The 17,610-nt window shown below is 39.5% G+C and overlaps 2 protein-coding genes across 7 annotated transcripts in view; one reads left to right on the forward strand and one right to left on the reverse strand.

The window, feature by feature from the left end:
• Positions 1-17,610, forward strand: part of DOCK11 (dedicator of cytokinesis 11) — a 180,605-nt gene that overhangs the window by 108,996 nt on the left and 53,999 nt on the right. For all 5 annotated transcript variants that reach the window (XM_023633785.2, XM_023633787.2, XM_023633788.2 and 2 more), the window contains 6 exons: positions 3,960-4,076; positions 5,701-5,776; positions 6,340-6,449; positions 8,262-8,373; positions 14,737-14,803; positions 16,347-16,394. In XM_023633785.2, coding sequence (XP_023489553.1) covers positions 3,960-4,076; positions 5,701-5,776; positions 6,340-6,449; positions 8,262-8,373; positions 14,737-14,803; positions 16,347-16,394 — 530 coding nt within the window. The remainder of the gene's footprint in view (positions 1-3,959; positions 4,077-5,700; positions 5,777-6,339; positions 6,450-8,261; positions 8,374-14,736; positions 14,804-16,346; positions 16,395-17,610) is intronic.
• On the reverse strand, positions 8,695-13,609 carry LOC111771549 (DNA endonuclease RBBP8-like). Of its 2 annotated transcripts, none has more exons than XR_011435024.1 (2): positions 10,269-13,609; positions 8,695-8,944 (listed from the first exon to the last, which is right to left on the reverse strand). XR_011435024.1 is itself a non-coding variant. In XM_070258290.1 (2 exons), exons 1-2 carry the CDS (start codon positions 12,496-12,498, stop codon positions 8,898-8,900), a joined length of 1,095 nt encoding a protein of 364 aa, XP_070114391.1. In that variant the 5' UTR covers positions 12,499-13,609; the 3' UTR covers positions 8,695-8,897. The 2 variants fall into 2 exon arrangements, 1 of the variants encoding a protein (XP_070114391.1); XM_070258290.1 differs by having other exon boundaries at positions 11,451-13,609.

A 17,610-nucleotide genomic window follows, 5' to 3' on the forward strand; every position in this document is an offset into this window, starting at 1 on the left:
GATGGATTTTATTTTTTCTACAGTATTCCCATTTGTCCTTAATAAACAGAAAGTGCCTTGTCAGCTACGTTCAGCTATATTTCTTTAATTACAAAGACTTTTTTTTTTTTTTTTTTTTGCTGAGGAAGATTCACCCTGAACTAATAACCACTGCCAATCTTCCTCTTTTTGTATGTGAGCAGCTGCCACAGCATGGCCACTGACAGACAAGTGATGTAGGTCCATACCCGGGAACCAAACCCAGGCCACCAAAGTGGAGTGTGCCAAACTTAACCACTGGGCCACCAGGGCTGGCCCAGAAGATTTTTTTTTTTTTTACTTACAAATTTTGCTAGTTTTCTTCATGTGATTCTATCCTAAAGTAGATTTACTCTTCTTAGCCTTAAGGTGTTATTTCTTTCTTACTGCAGTTTGCATTGTTTTTGTCACATTATAACTATAACATCCTCCCACTTAGTATAGTTTGCTCTATTATGTGCCATTTTCTTCTTCATGAGTGTTGATATTGACTTCACACAAGTTAACTGGTAAAATGTATCTCATGAAAAGATATCTTAAAAGTCATCCATTCTAACCAAGCTTTGTCAAACGTTTAAAAATGCCAGTTACCACTGGGTTCCAGTTAACTACTGCTTATGCCTAGTGGTGGGGAAAAGGATCTTATGTGATGTGGAGGAGAATGCCTTTAGCCATGATTTCAAAGGAGTCACGGGAAAGTACAAAATGAACTTGCCCTCCCTGGAGCAGGAAGTCGTATTTTTCCCCCTGCCTCTTCAGATGAAAGTGAAGGAAAATGGAATTTCACTAGTGTCTAACCTAGAGGTGGAATTTTAAATATTTTATGTCACATATTTGGGCATTATTTATTTTCTTAAATTCTGAGAGCAGTATATGTACACACACACACACACAGAGCTATTGTTACCTGTCAGTAAGTTAAACACTATGCCTATTTGAGTGTTTGAGGTTTTAAACTATGGGAAAGATTGAAATGCCAAGCTCGTTATCCTTTCGGCGACCTCTAAAGCCCTTTCCTCTTTGTTCAAAAGTGTCAGACAGGTGTTCTCTCCAGTAGAACTTTGTTTGCTTCATGGGCCTGGTTAGCCAAAGCTTCAGTTCTAGTACATTGGACGTGGATGTAAATTATCCTGTCCCTGGTGCAGAGTTCACAGGTGGCCTGAGTAAGAGGTCATTTGTCAGATAGATTCAAGTAAAACAGGCTCACCATTAATGATGATGCCAAGGTGTGGGTAGAGAGAGGAGCTTTAAGCCCCCATAATTTCCATCAGGTCTCTCAAAGTGACCCCAAATAAATAGACAGTCAAGAAAAAAATGCTTCCTATTAAAAGGCTGCCTTGAGACTAGACCCTCTAGTCGCTCCTGTGCCCCCAACTATATTGCCTTTCCTCAGCCCGTCCTGTAATGAAATTCTGGAGGTGTCACTGGCCCCTATTGTGTGCTTCTCATAAACTGCTTTGGGAGATCTCCCTGCTTTTATAATTACCATGAGACATCTTTCCTATTCAGAACAGGAATGTCCAGTGTCTAACATTTGCCCTGGGGTCTGTGGCAGTTGCTGTACTCGCTGCAAGTAATGTCGACACCTAGGAACTAAAATTTCAACTTGGACGGTGGGCAAGTCTTTGTCCCTTTTTTTTATTTTTTAAAGTAATCCACGTACGTGGTAAAAAAAAAACAAACAAAAAACCCTCTCTACCATGCCTTACCTCCATGCCCCAATTCATCTCTCTAGAAGCAGTTAGTGTTATCAGTTTCTCATATACACTTCTATTTTATGCATGCACAAGCCTGTATGTAATGTATGTATAATGGAACCATAATGCAGTTTTTCTTTTTTCATTTAATACATCCTGAACATTAGATCTACCAAACTTAAAGAAAATCTGCATAGTATTCCATCATATGGACACATCTTATTTATCTATCCTGTCTTCTATTAATAGATTCTTAGGTTGTTTTTTGTCTTTTGTGCTGGCAAAACTTTTAATGTATTTTGCACTGACTCTACGTTTTCCTGTGTTGTGTTCACCTGAGACACTGCAGTACCTCCTTCCCCAGTGATCACTCACTATTGGAACTAAAATGGACCCCCATCTAGAAGCTATAATATTAATAATAGCAGCTAAAATTTATCGAGGACTTACTTTATGTCAGTCACTGTATTAAACTCCTCACATAAATTAATATCATAATTATTATCCCCATTTTACCAAAGAGAAAACCGTGGTTAAGTGACTTGATCACAATCAAGTAACTAGTAATGGGAGATCTGGAATTCATGTGTGTCTAAAATCCAAAATCTGTGCTCTTAATGCTCTTAACTACTAGACTATACTGCCTCTCGAATCTTAAGTGGGACGCCGAAAAATTAGAGGACCATCAGAAAAGGATGATCACGATGGTGAAAAATCTTGAAACCAAAACCATGTGAAGAATAAAAAAAAGTAATAAGGGCTATTAAGCCTTGTGAAGAGTGAATTAAGACAATTCATGGTAACTGTCTTCAAATATTTAAAGGGTTGCCATGTAATAGTGGAAGTAGGCTTACTCTTTGTAGTTCCAAAGGGCAGAGCTGTATCTAGCAGGGAGAACTTACAAGGAGTAAATCAGCTAAAGGACTCCCTTTCTAACAGAACCTGTGAAAGGGCTGGCATGTTTAAGAAGTTTAAAAACTAACCATTTGTCAGGGATGCAGGTAAGGGCCATTCCTGCCGCGGACAGGAAGTTGGACTAGATGGACTAGATCAGTGCTTCTCAAACCTCCCTGTGTACGTCACTATCACTTGGGGCAGATTCCTGGGGCCCAGCCCAGACCTGCTGAAGCAGAATCTCACATTGCTAGAGACTATTATTGATAGGCTTATATGATAGAAGTAAGTCCATTAAGAGGGGTTCCTGAAATTCACAAACGAGAAAGTGCAAACGGCCAAGTGACATAAGAAAAAGCGTTCAACCTCTAGAATAAATGCAAATTAAAGTAGCTATGAGATACTATTGATATACTTTCTGTAGATTGACCACTGTGCCCTAGTAGTGGAATGTCTATAGCTGAGAAAATAATATGTGTAAGAGGTACTGCATTAATTAACACTACTAGTGGCCAGCTTTATCTACATATTTACAAATATCTCAGATCTCCCAAGTCTTTTTTTTTTTTTTGGAGGAAGATTAGCCCTGAGCTAACTGCTGCCAATCTTCCTCTTTTCGCTGAGGAAGACCGGCCCTGAGCTAACATCCATGCCCATCTTCCTCTACATTATATGTTGGATGCCTACCACAGCATGGCATGCCAGGCGGTGCCATGTCCGCACCCAGGATCCGAACCGGTGAACCCTGGGCTGCCAAAGTGCAATGTGCGCACTTAACCGCTGCGCCAGCGGGCTGGCCCCTCTCCCATGTCTTGTAATTGATTTAGGGGGCCAAGATCACATTACTTTAATTGCAGCTTTAATCAAAACAAAAACTGTTCCTTGAATGAATATAGTAATCACCATTTTTTCACTTCTTCCATTTATTCATTCATTCAGCTAATGTGTATTGACCATCTGCTCTGTACCCAGGCACTGGGGATGAAGTAGTGAATAAGACAGACAGGGTCCCTGATCTTGTGAAACTCAACCCTCACTGGGGTTAAAGAACGGGACTAATATGATTTGCTTTATAAGTCAACTGCTATTTAAAAAAATAAACTTTTGCCTTTTATTTTAGGTAGTTATGTTTGAGGGATATGATTTGTCTCTATATCGTGTATAAATCCAAATACCAACACACTTCCCTGGTTATTAGTTTTGAGACTATAAATGTAAATAGACTCATGCTTCACTAATTTGCTATGGATGTTAGCCTGCTTTTAGTCTTTAAAGTGATACATGGAGCCAACTTTATTTGTAATACATAAGTATTATATACCAATTAAGCTTTTGATGATTATTTTTCAGAACCAGCAAGCCAAAATAGCACAATTATACCTCCCATTTGTTGGACTGCTTTTGGAAAATATACAGCGATTAGCAGGTCGCGACACCTTGTATTCTTGTGCAGCCATGCCGAATTCTGTAAGTAGTAATGTGTTTCTGTTGGTGTTTTATCTTGTTTTATTGAATATCTTTGGAATTGGGGTCATATACTATCTGGTCTCAATCTTAATAGTTCACTTTCGACTCCATTTTTCCATTTACGCTTTTCCTAGAGCAGTACTTCTCGATCTGTAATGTGCACATGAATCACCTCAGGGATTTGTCACAACGCAGATTCTAAGCAGTAGGCCTGGAGTGGAGCTTGAAATTCTGTGTTTCTAATAAGCTTTTGGCTGCTTCTGGTCCAAGGACCAGACTTTGAGTAACTGGGTCAGAGAGAACACCCGGACTCCCTTGTACCCAGTGTTTGATTTTTAAGCTTTGCAGTTGTTCTGTGCCTTCATATATTTATTCAACGTGAAACTGAACAAAAGAGTCTTGACTTCCAGAAGGCTAGGCACCGGGGATTAAGCTGTATTCCTTTGCTTCTCCCGTCCCTTGGCAGCCTCCTTTCACCGCTTCTTGGTGAGTCACTTTTAGCTCATCACAATTGATCTGTGCTTTTTTTCTCCCCTTAGAATCTTAGAGTTGAAAGGAACTTTGAAGGTGCTTAGTCTCCCATTTGGCAAAACAACCTTTTGCCATTGTGTGATTAAAACTTTCCTTCTCACATTTGACCCAAAAGGTTTTCTATCCACTTATCCTGGTTTTGCCTTCAAGAGATACCTAGAGCACATCTGTTCCCACCTCCACATGTTACCCCTTCCGTATGTGCCTTCTAAATTTTTCTCCAAGCCAGATTTCTCCACTTTCTCATTTGTCATTCCAAACCCTTGACCTGCGTTCTTGGTTACACTCTTCTGAATATGCTCCATTTTACCAGTGACCCTATTAAAATGTGGTGCTCAGAACTGTATACTTTATAGTCTGCCCAGTGGAACTATGAACTCCCACCCCACCCACACCCCATGTTCTTTATGGACCAAGATCACCTTCACACTTGCAGTAGCTGTGTCACATTGTTGGGGGGCAGGTTAAGCTGTGTCCTTTCTGGCTTCCTTTGGAAATTCCCCCTATCAAATGTCCCAGTTGATTTGTCAAGCCTGCCCTGCCCTGGGTTCCTGAGTAAGCTGTTTCTACGTCTCCCTGATGGTTCGATTGCCTGGAGCTCCCAATCATGATCCTGTGGACCAGTTCAGTGTGGATGCTGCATCGCCTATCTGGCTGTCAGGCTGGTCTTTCCTCACAAACACAGGAGCTCATGCTTATGCTCACTCTGCACTTGACAGCGGTATTTGGAAATGTTTCAGTTGTCTGTTCTTTCTTTTGCAGCTCAGGTTCACCTAGGGCTTCTGGTCACACCCCTCCTTCTAGCATTGCCCCTGGTTCCAAGGAGGAGAACTGAACCATGTTTAGACTGCACCAGCTGCAGCTTTTGTCGGCCATCTAGAGTTATGTCATTTGGCCAGAGGTCATGGTTACAACTGTATGCTAGTCCCGATTTTTTGAAGAGATGTCACCTGAATACCAATACTGATAGCTGATTGAGACTTTCACAGTGAGCTTTGTTCCAAATCAGTGTACATCTCATTCTGTCAATTCCGACTTCTTATCCTCGTGTACAAATTTGGTTAAATGACAGAGATATCACATTGTGTTACAGGCATCCAGGGATGAGTTTGCATGTGGCTTCACTTCACCTACAAACAGAGGGAGTCTGAGCACTGACAAAGACACCGGTAATTAAGTCTTTTAAAGATTCTGTGTTACATGGCTGTTTAGAAATGTACCCTGTACTTCTTGGTATTTTTGAAATATTTCATAATAAAAACTATATGTAGCCTGACCTCTACTAAAGTTTAATTAAAATCTGACTCATACTTGCAGCCACATTTCTTTGCTTAGGTGTCCTTGTCTAAGCTTGTTTAAAATGTAGCTTGGTATACTGAGAAAATAGATGATAATGAGAAAAACACTGGTTTCCAATCCTCTTATCTGTCTCCAATCTTGGACAAGACACTTTCCTTTTCTGGACCCAAGTATCCTTATCTATAAAATTAACTCTCAAATTGTGTGGCTTAGTTTCTTGTAGTTTCATACATAGTAAAGTTTTCGAGAAGCAGACAATTGCTTACCCTTTATTTGGCTTCTTATGGCATTTTGATACAATATATAAACTTCACACTTTAGGTGAGCAAGCTCTATTCCCTAAAATATATCTTTACTTAAGTTAACCTACTTGTTGTTAAAAATATTTTTGACAGTTCCTCCTGTTGCTAACAAGCACTTGGCTTTTTTCTAGCTTATGGGTCTTTTCAAAATGGACATGGAATTAAGAGGGAAGATTCCAGAGGTTCCCTCATCCCAGAAGGAGTAATAGGATTTCCAGATCAGGGCAGCACTGGTGAAAATGTAAGAACCTAAATATAGAGGATAACCGTCATGCTGTGTTAGGCTACAACAATCTGTCTCTTTATATAAATAAGCAGCTTTCTACTCTCCTGTAGTCCATCCTGGATCTGTAAGAAGCATCCCATAATTCTTCGATGTTGTAGCAGTTCCTTCCTATCCTGGCAGCTGCTACTTGGATATCTGAAACTGTTTGTAGAGGATAAGGCATTCATCTTGAAGAGTTCTAACTTTGAATACCTCTTTTAACCTTAGCACACTGTAACCTGTTCTAGAGAGGGAAGGTTCAAGTTTAAAATGTCTCATGTACCTTGTCACTTAAATCACTTCTGGCAGGATCGATTCAGCCTTTCATTCTTTTGTAATAGAGTAATGACATTAACATGGGAGAAAAAAATATCTAGGTCCCCAGATTGATATCTCAGCATCCTAGCATCACTTATTAGGAGTATATTCTCTAATTCTTCAATCAAATTGTTTCAAACCTAACCCTAAAATTTGGGATATGTCTGCCTTCAGACAGAGAAACCTCATTTTAGAGCAGTAAAGCCTTGTTACGCTGCTATGTAAAATCATAGAATCATATAAAATTAGAGCTAGAAGGTCTATAAAAATAATAAATTCTAACTCTCAATTTACAAATGAAAACTGGAATTGGGACTTAGGACAACAACACAGCTATGGCAGGCCCAGACCTGAACCCAGGCTTCCTAATTCCGGCACTTTCCCTCCTTAAATCATGGTGCTCTCAGTGTGCATCAGAATCACCTGCGGGTCTTAATAAAAAGAGGTGGCTGAGCCTCACCCCTGGAGTTTCTGATTCAGTCCGTCTGGGACGGGGCCTGCTAATTTAGATTTCTAAGTTCCCAGGTGGTGCTGATGCTGCTGGGTGGGAACACTCCCTTGAGAAGCAGTGGACTATACTTATACCTTGAGCCTTTGCGTAAATAGTAATTTATCCACAGAGGGTCCTGTTTCACACCATTTAGAATTATGACAACAGACACTGTCACAGGTAAAGCAAATAAAGGACAAAGAGGCTGAATGACTTGTTAGTAGTCACACAGCTAACAAGCATTCAGAACCTAGATGTTTTGCTCCAAGTGAAAGTTCATTCTTAGTAAATCATATATAATGTATATCTCCAGCCAGTTTAGCTCAACTGAAAGTACTGGTTTTTAACAAGGGTAAATTCTTTAGGAGATTATTATTACTCTATTCATATAAATTCCCAAATAAGTCAGATCTTGTCCTGCTTAACAACTGATATTTTAACAAAAATCATTAAATAATAGGAACATCACTATATTGTAGAGGCTTTGCTTTTGAAGTATTACTGGGTCCTCTTTAATGTAATTGTAATATTATTAGCCCTTTTTTATATAGACTTTCTGACCTCTTATTTGGAGGCTGGATTTTAATAAACTCTGAGAGATTTAAATTAAAGAGTTTAAAATGTTTCTTATGCTTCCATGTACCTTAAATTCCTCCTCCATGTAAAAGCTATTTTTCCTGGAATAGCCACATACAGTTATTTAAAATTTTTACTGCTAAAACACAGAACCTATGGGAATGAAACATACACAGTATTCATGGCCGTATCTTGAAGACGACCCCAAGGTAATTTCCAGTGATATTACTCGGTGCAGTAGCAATGATTTGAGCCCACTTACCTTCCAAGTGTGATGTAAAATTTGGATTTAAGCTTAGAATTTTTCTAAACAGGACTAATGATAAAAGTAATTATTGAGTTAAAGGCTATGGAAAACTATAGTACCAATATTGTTTCACAAACCTTCTGTCTTTCTATTACAGACCCGACAGAGTTCTACAAGGAGTAGTGTATCCCAGTATAACCGACTGGATCAGTATGAAATCAGAAGCCTCCTGATGTGCTACCTGTATATAGTGAAAATGATTTCTGAAGGTGAGTTACCAGCATATTAAGCATGGACTCTACTAGACGTCCACCCTCACAGGTTCATAGGTTCGTGCAACAAATATCTGACCATCACCTCTATGGAGAACACATACACACTAGAAGCAGATCGTTGAAGACTCTGACCTTAAAATGTTCCTGTATTTGAACTTAAAATAGGTTCATTTTGGTCATTTCTTTGAAATAATTTTTTTAAAAATTTAGAAATTAATTTCTAAAATGAGGCAATTGTTTTTGAAGCATTTTTTCATGCAGAGCATATAATGCATTAAATGACCAATGTAAACAGAAGGAAATAATAACCGGAAGTCATATTTAATGCTTTAGCCTTTATTTGACCCAGGATTTGGAAAAACAGAAGCAAACAAAAAGACAGGAAGGGTTCTCTGAGGGTGAGGATGCCACGGTTGTCTCTGCAGCACTATGTGGTATTGTATGATGTCAGGTTCTTTTTCAAGCTTTTCTCCCCCTTGCTGTATAATTACATTATTTACTAGCATTACAGTTCCTCTTCATATGATAGAACATAACCAAAGCATTTCCATAAACTGCATGTCCTCTGGAAGTAAAATCACAAAGTTATCTTATTCACAAATACCACATTTACTTACACAATTCCCTCCCTCTTCTTCCTTTTCTCAATATTTTTGCTCAAAAAAAAATGCATGCAAGAATGAACAACATAAAAGCACCTGGGTTCCAATCATCATAATTATTATATTTTACTTAAAATCTATTTTTTGTTTTAAAGCAATTAACATTTAGTAAAATAAATCTTTTTTGTAATAATGCTGGATATAAAAACATAAAATAAGTTGATAGTTAACCAGCTAGAGAGACATTAAGAGAAATCAATCGCTAAATATGAATAATAAATTCTAAAGAACATTAGTAAATTAATAACAGTAAAAAATAACTAGAATCTTTAAGTTCTAAGAATGTATGATTTGGAATAAAAGTCAAAGACTATATTGAAGCTGTGTGATGGGCCTTCATGTTTTGGGAAAGAAACCCATAAAGGGAGATCATTTTCCACCCTGGTGATATTTCATTCCAGGAGATAATGGATCACTTAACAACTACAGCCACAGCTCATTGTTTATCTTCCTATGCGGTGAAAAGTAGGGGAATGTGGAAAGTGACTGCTAATGTGTATAGGGTTTCTTTCTAGGGTGATGAAAATATTTTAAAACTGTGGTGATGGTTTTATAACTCTTTGAATATACTATAAACTATTGTATTGTGCACTATTTAATAAATGAGTAAGTTTTAGGTACATAAATTCTCTCAATAAATTTGTTTTAAAAAAAAACGCCCAAGAGACACAGGAACAAAGAGAAAGAGAGCCAGCCCTGATAGCCTAGTGGTTCAAATTTGGCATGCTCTGCTTCAGCAGGCTGGGTTTGGTTCCTGGGTGTAGAACCACACCACTGGTCTGCCAGGAGCCATGCTTGGTGGCAGCTCAAACAAAATAACCAGAGAACTCACAAATATACACAACTATGTATTGGGGCTTTGGGGTGGAAAAAGGAAGGAAAACAAAAAAGGAGGAAGGTTAGCAACAGATGTTTGCTTAGGGTGAATCTTCTCCTGCCAAAAAAAAAAAAAAAGCTGGAAAGAAAGTAGTTGAATACCACCACAGCCCAGGGAAAGAAAGATTGGAGGGGGGAGAGCAAAGAGGAGGGGAAGATATATTGGTGACTAGTTCTCCACTCCAGTACACACGTACGCACGCATACACACACACACACACACACACCATATACCGTGATAACCAATGACAAGCTGGGGGAGAGAAAAGAGGAGGGGAAGATATATTGTTGACTAGTTCTCCGCTCCGGTACACACGTACGCACGCACACATACACACACACACCATATACCGTGATAACCAGTGACAGGCCCCTGGCTGCTTTTCTTATGTCATGGGTAAAACCATAACTGCTTTGTTTCTTGAGAACTTCATAGTTGCTTCTCTTCTTGTAAATGTTGACCTTGCTTGCTAAATATTTGGTCTTTGTTAATTAGGTTTTTCTTTCTTTTGCTCTTGCTTTTTGATTTTTAAAAGCGTGCTTTGAATAACTAGTATACAGTCTGTGTCACATATCTTCTTTATCTTTTGTATATTTAAAGTCATGCTGTATGGTATGTGTAAAGTCATAGTCGTTTTATTATGAAAAATATCTGCTTCTGGATTCTTCTCAATGGATGTACTCCAGTTACCTTGTCTTGTCCAGTATTTTATTTTAGTCACTCTATATCTGTTTAAATGTTGAAGTCTTACAAGTCCATGCTGTATGGTATGTGTAAAGTCATAGTCGTTTTATTATGAAAAATATCTGCTTCTGGATTCTTCTCAATGGATGTACTCCAGTTACCTTGTCTTGTCCAGTATTTTATTTTAGTCACTCTATATCTGTTTAAATGTTGAAGTCTTACAAGTCCATGCCCTTCAGGTCCTCTCTTGGCTTTCTGTTATTAGTTCATAAGCAGTAGTAACAATTTCAACAAAAAGATGGTAGACCTCTATGCTTTTAGATGGAAGTAGAGGGATTCTGAAGAATGAGTTTCCTTTTCTATTTGCGGCTGTATTTTATTAACTGGCAATAATTTAGTGTTTCAAAGTCTTAGTCATTCGCCAAAATTTTTTTAGGTCTCATTGCCTTATTATATCCTGAGAAATGGAATCAAAGTCTGGGGTTATCAGTTACAGTCTGAATTGACAGGAAGACTGTCCTCTTTGTAAAAGAAAGTTTCCTTAAGAGAGAGGGAGGGAGAAAGCTACATCCTCCTCCTTTGTAACTGCACCCTGGCTTTTCTCTTTATGGTCGATCTTGAAATGACTCTCTGGGTATCATCTGGAGGCTTACTAGCACCATACTCTGCACCTGTATATTCATTAGTATTCTTGCCCGAAGTTGACTGTTCAGGGCAAGGCGTCTGGTTATTGCCACCTCTCATCAAACACCCAGTGTTGTCACCAGCAATACTAGCTTTTGATCTTTCCCCACTAGATCTTAAAGTATAGTCCAAATGAAATATATTTAAAGGGAACTTTTCCTTACCCTGTGTAACAGGAGGAAATAAGCTTCTCTTAGAATCAGGCATATTTTCCGGTGATGTTTCAGATACTATTTGAGCAGGTGGGTTTTCTCCTGTAGAAATACTGGAAAGGCTCCAGGGTAAGTCAAGCTGAGTTTCACGCTGTGGTGTGGACATCTTCTGTACGGCGAGCTGTTTCATTTTTGGCTGGCCACGCTTGTCTTCAGGAAGGTGTGCGATACCTTGAAATTCACAGCCCCTTTGAGAGGCAAGTTTAGGCATTAAAAGAAAACTTGCAGGGGACTTCTGGGTGGCATCGATTATTAGAGAAGACTTACTGCTGTTAGAGGGAGTCTTCTCAAAAGAAGTCTCTGGCACCTCAAAGATCTCCTGACTATAAAATGGAACTGAAAACTTTGAACTTTGTTGCTGTTCTTTTTTCCCTCCAGATTTCATCTGTTCGGTACGTGAGTGCTTTAGTCCTCTGATAGGCAGATGCACCTGAGGTTCTTGCACAGGATCCCTCACTGAAAAAACTGACATAGTCCCTTGAGTACAAGGAAAGAAGTCATCACTATCAGAAAAAGTAGGGTGAAACTGTTCCTGATTCAATTTTAGGCTTGCACAAAGCCTTTTATTTTCTTCTCTTAATTTATTCCTTTCTGCAGTGAGCTGGGCAATAAAGTTAAGATTTTTTTGTTGGACATCATAAAATTCCTGCTGTAGTTTATTCTTGTAGGCTTCATTCATGGAACAGCGGTCACATGTTTTTGCGTTTAATTGTTCCCGCAACTCCTGAATGGTGCCACTGAGGACTTTCTGTTGCTCAGTTAACTCTTTAATTTTGGCTGTGGAGCCTGTCCACCTTCCGTCTGCCAATCGCTGTTTCTTCAGACTGGTTAATTTTGTCTGTATGCGGTGGAGCTCCTTGTCGTGGAGCTCTTTCAGCGCTAGCCAGGTTTTTTTAAAATCATCGGATGCCGAATCAGATACACTAAGCTGCAATTTCTCTTTTCCGGAAGGTTGCTTCCCATCTCCTCTGTTTTCTCCACCCGAGTTCCCCGCCTGCATCGTGTCTCACCGATTGAGGTTCTGGAAACGGTTGAGACAGGCCAGCGGCTTGGCACGGCCGCCGCGGCGAAAATGGCGCAGGAGCTGTTAACTAGAGCTGGGCCGCGCGGAAGGGATGAGCCCCTCACCTCTTTTAGAGTCCTTTGCGAAGCTGCCTCAGGGCGCAGGGCAACGCTGGGTGGCTCAGGGATGGACAGAAGGTACCAGTTTTTTTGGTGGAAAGGAGGTACCGGCCTTTTGGCGACAGGAGTCAGCGGGCGGCGGAGAGGAAAGATGGCGCCTTCAAGCCGCCCTGTGAGGAGAGGCCGGAAACCCGGTGCCTTCTGGGTAAGCCCTGGCTCGCAGAACTGGAAGGCACCCCAAGAGGGGGTGAAGGACGGACGACTGATAGTCACCACTTGCTTTATATTTTCTAAACGAATCTAATTTGACTCGATTGTAGCATTTTTATTCTTCATGATCAGTATTTTATAATCATTGAAAACTATCAATACTCATGGTCTTGAAGACAATTGGAAGTAAAGTCAAACGCCCCCCACTCCTCCCTCGCGCTCACCCCTCCATATAGCCAGCATTACCTAGTCTTCCGTCTGTGTTTTCCGGAGGCTCCAGCTCGGTTGGTGATTCGGTCATTTGCCTACTTTTGTGATACCTGCAACATTTTACATTTAGAAGAGGATCTGCTGACAGCGTTAGCTATATCTGAGTAGGGTAAAAAAGGAATGTGTAGTGGTAGCAATTTTTTGTTTTAAACCTCGGTAACTGGGTGTGTTGGAAGTAAAGAAAGAAGTCAAGAGAGAAGTATATGTGATAGGTTTAGAGACTTTTATATTGGAAATAGTTCCATATATGTGTGTGTGTGTATACTGTTAAAGTGAGGCATATTAAAAGTTTTAAGAGTTTATTTGAGCAAAAATCTATTTAAATTGGGCAGCATCCGCTGGGCCTGCTGGTGCAGCAGTTAAGTGCGCAGGTCCTGCCTCTGCAGCCTGGGGCTCGACAGTTCCGATGCTGGGTGTGGACCTACGCACCGCCTGTCAAGCCATGCTCTGGCAGGCGTCCCACATATATAGTGGAGGAAGATGGGCACGGATGTTAGCTCAGGGCTAATCTTCCTAACAAAAAAAGAAAAAAGAAAAAGCCTGGCTACTGGCATTCTTCCCTTTAGATTTCTGCAGCCGCCCATGGCCAAGTGTTTACGTTCCCACACTCCACTTCAGCGACCCAGGGTTTTGCGAGTTCAGGTCCTGGGCATGGCTATGGCGCCACTCATTAAGCCATGCTGAGGCGGCATCCCACATGCCACAACTAGAAGCACCTACAACTAAAATAGACATCTATGTACCAGGGGACTTTGGGGAGAAAAAGGAAAAATCTTGAAAAAAAAAGGGGGGGGGGCAGCATCCAATCTAGCAGGTAGAAAGGAGCCCTGAGGAGCTATACAAAATGAAAGACTCGTATGGGCAGAAGGAAGTAGAAGCAAGGAAGTTATACTAGGCAGAAAAACAAGTTGGTTATTGCAAAGTTACTTTCCTTTGGAGGATGGCAGGAGTCTCTCAGGCAGATCACCTAACTAGTACTGATCAGATGATTCCTGATTGACCAGTTTAAGGTTCCATTTCTGGGAGAGCTGCAACTATAAGTTAAGTCTTGGTTTGTTGACATGGGGCTTAGCATAAATGACTTCCTTTTAGGCCTGTTATTTTGTTTTTAACAGTGTGTGTGTGTTTACATATTGCCAGGACTTCAGAGTTTATATTCCAAGGGCAAAGAGGAAAAAAAAAGTTACCTGTCTCTTTTTCTAAAGTTTCAAGTTCTCAAACTTTCTGGTTCACAGAGCCCTTTGAGTAGGAGGCAAAGGTAGTTAGTTGACCCTCCCTTCAGAAAAATGCACATAAACACCACATCTTGCATAAAATTTTGGGAAGTTGATTGAAAACCCCGGGTCTACTTTCCTTCTTCTGTCTTCAGGGATAGTATGAAGATTAGGATAAGCCATCCAAAAGAATGTTTACAAAGTAAATAAAAATAATTGTTGCAGTTGAAATATTTACAGATTAAATGATATATTTAGAATTAAGAGAATGCAATGTGTATATTGGACAGTGAGCTCGGAGAGGAAGATTAGATGAAACAGAGTTGGCCATTGATGGCGGTTGAAGCTGTTATTGGTGCTTTGAGATTCACTATGCTATTTGCTTTATTCAGGCTCTAACATTTTATTTATTCCATTTTCAGATACTCTTCTAACTTACTGGAATAAAGTATCTCCTCAGGAGCTCATAAACATTCTTGTACTTCTAGAGTAAGTTATATTAACTTATTTTGATAAGGTTTTCCCTTATTTGGGGAAGTTAACTTTTATACATAATAAAATATTGCCTTTTTTTCGGTTTTCAACAGCGTATTTGCTAATGTAGGAAATGTTAAGCTATTTTGATATTATAGAGGCTGGCATACAGGTTCTTCACACATAGTGGAAAACCACGGAGATGGAATGCTTTTGATGTTATAGAAAGCTCTAGCTAATAGTCTTTACAGTCCAGTGGGAGTCTCTCTGTGATCTAGGCAACTAAGCATGGCATCAGCCGTCCTAAATCGTTCATTTAGAGTAGATGCCGGCTTAAGGGAGCAGCTCAAATGATTGGAATTTATAGTTTGTGGTCTTCTGTAGAGCTGAGTAATTCTACCTACTTCAGAAAAGCATATATGTGTATCTCTCTTTCTATTCCAAGGCATTTGGGGAAAAAGCTAGTCTTTTTTGTAGGTGGAGGTGGGAAGTTGTCCTGTATTATATGCTAAGCTATTTTTACATCATTAGTGCAAAGCTAAAAGAAAAATTTGAATGAAATGTAAGAAATTTTTAAGTAAATAACACACATACATGATATTGTATGTGCATATCTACCAAAACAGATATTTTATTAAAGTCTTTGAAAATTTTCCAGGAAAAGTCAGCAAACAAAACAACAATTAAGATTAAAAAAAAATAAACTAATTGTAATGAAATATTTACTAATAAAATATATGATGTTGGGTGTTTGCTTCAAAAAATACAGGAGGTCGAGAGTGTGGAGGGGAGAGCAGGGGACCTGTTTGGGGTAGAGGTTAAACAAGAATGACCAGGAGTTGATAATTATTGAAGCTGGTGGGTGGTGGGTATGTGGGAGTTTAGTATGCTATGCTCTCTACTTTTGTATGGATTTTTGAGATTTTCAATAATAGGAAGTATTTTAATGCTATTATTAAAAAATATAGCAATTGGGCCGGCCCCATGGCCAAGTGGTTAAGTTCGTGCACTCCACTTCAGCAGCCCAGCGTTTCACCGGTTCAGATCCTGGGCACGGACATGGCACCGCTCATTAGGCCACGCTGAGGCGGCGTCCCACATGCCACAACTAAAAATATACAACTGTGTACCAGGGGGCTTTGGAGAGAAAAAGGAAAAATAAAAATCTTAAAAAAAATATAGCAATTGCCCCAATTTTTAGGGCTTAAGAACCTTTTTTAGGTATTAATGACTAAGCTGGAGATCTTTGCTATGATACGTTATAGAACACAAAGGATGATTTGCATTGACAGGTTTATTTTTTTAAATGGCATTAGAATTGTATATGAAAACATGGGGCTTTTTGGTGCTACTGTAATTGTAGCAAATAAATGTAGAAAGATAAAATATGGCAAGCCCACAGGTAGTTATGTGTGTATTTATTTCTGTATACCAAAGCATACGTTGTTGTATTATGACTTAAATAGATCATTCTTTGTAACATGAGTTTTCAAATATCACTTGTTGAAATGCAGAGTATGGTAATATCTTACTAACATGCTATTATTTTTCTTTCTAGAGTATGTCTGTTTCACTTTAGATATATGGGGAAAAGAAACATAGCAAGGTAACTCGCATAGCACTGCAATTTCCACTTTTCCCCTTCTCTTCCAACAGAGGGCAGTCTTAATCATGCTGTGTAAAAGCTAGATGATTAATTTTGAGTTAACGTTAAGATACCCATGATTTATTTAACATGTCCTAACTCAAAGTTTAAATTAAACTAATGTGAACTGATATATTTTTAAGTTTTCCAAAGGGTAATAGTTAGACTGATATGCAGAGTTTCTGTTCTAATCCTAGAGCAGATGCTTGTCTTTTCTGAAGGCTGTGAGAAAGGGCTAGATCCAGGGGAAGACAGGAAATCATAAAGTGAGGACAGCCATAAGGTCTATACTTTTCTCTACAACCTATCAATACTCGCCTCAGTTACTAAGGTAAATAGAAATCCCTAACAGCGATTGGGGCATGCAGTATATATCATCTATTTCTTTTTGCTGTAAGTCTTAGTGAAATAAATACTTAAAATGTTTAAGGGACCCTACGGAAAGGATTACTTGCTTATTTCAATAAGATGTATTTTAGGGGTAGAGTTAGTCGTTAAAGGACCTCAGAGTTCTTTTTTTTAAAGTTAAATTCCATGGCACTTCCAAAAACTGAAGGCACAGTTTGGGTGGGGTTTATTGCTGAGTCTCTGGAACATGCTAATAATAGTAATTCAGGTGACGATTTCTACTGTTTCCCCGCATGACTTAGAGCTTGCGTGGTAACTACCGCCATGAGCCTTAACCTCTAAGGTTCTTCTAACTCTCCTACTGTGTTTACTATAGAGGATAGACAAACTCTTTTTCTTCCTTAGTTCCTGTATGACTCGATTGTAATTATTTCAAATGGAACCTTAAAATGAAAAGAAAACTTGCAGATCCTAGCAATAGGATTTTTTTGTTCTTGTTAATGTCCTGGAGTCGATTCCAACCCCTAGCAACCCTGTGTACAGCAGAGAGGAACCCTCCATGGTCTTTAGACACCATCCTCTCACCTTCTGGCGCTCTATCAGACAACGCTCCGCTACTATTCATAGGGTTTTCATGGCCAGTTTTTCAGAAGTGGGTGGCCAGGTCGTTCTTCCTAGTCTTAGTTTGGAAGCTCCACTGAAACCTGTCTGCCATGGGTGACCCTGCTGGAATTTGAAATACCAGTGGCATAGCTTTCAGCATCCCAGCAACATGCAGCTGCCACAGTATGACAACTGACAGATGGTGGTGTGGTTCCCTGACTGGGAA

Source organism: Equus caballus, chromosome X, assembly GCF_041296265.1.
Source record: "Equus caballus isolate H_3958 breed thoroughbred chromosome X, TB-T2T, whole genome shotgun sequence".
Lineage (NCBI taxonomy): Eukaryota > Metazoa > Chordata > Mammalia > Perissodactyla > Equidae > Equus > Equus caballus.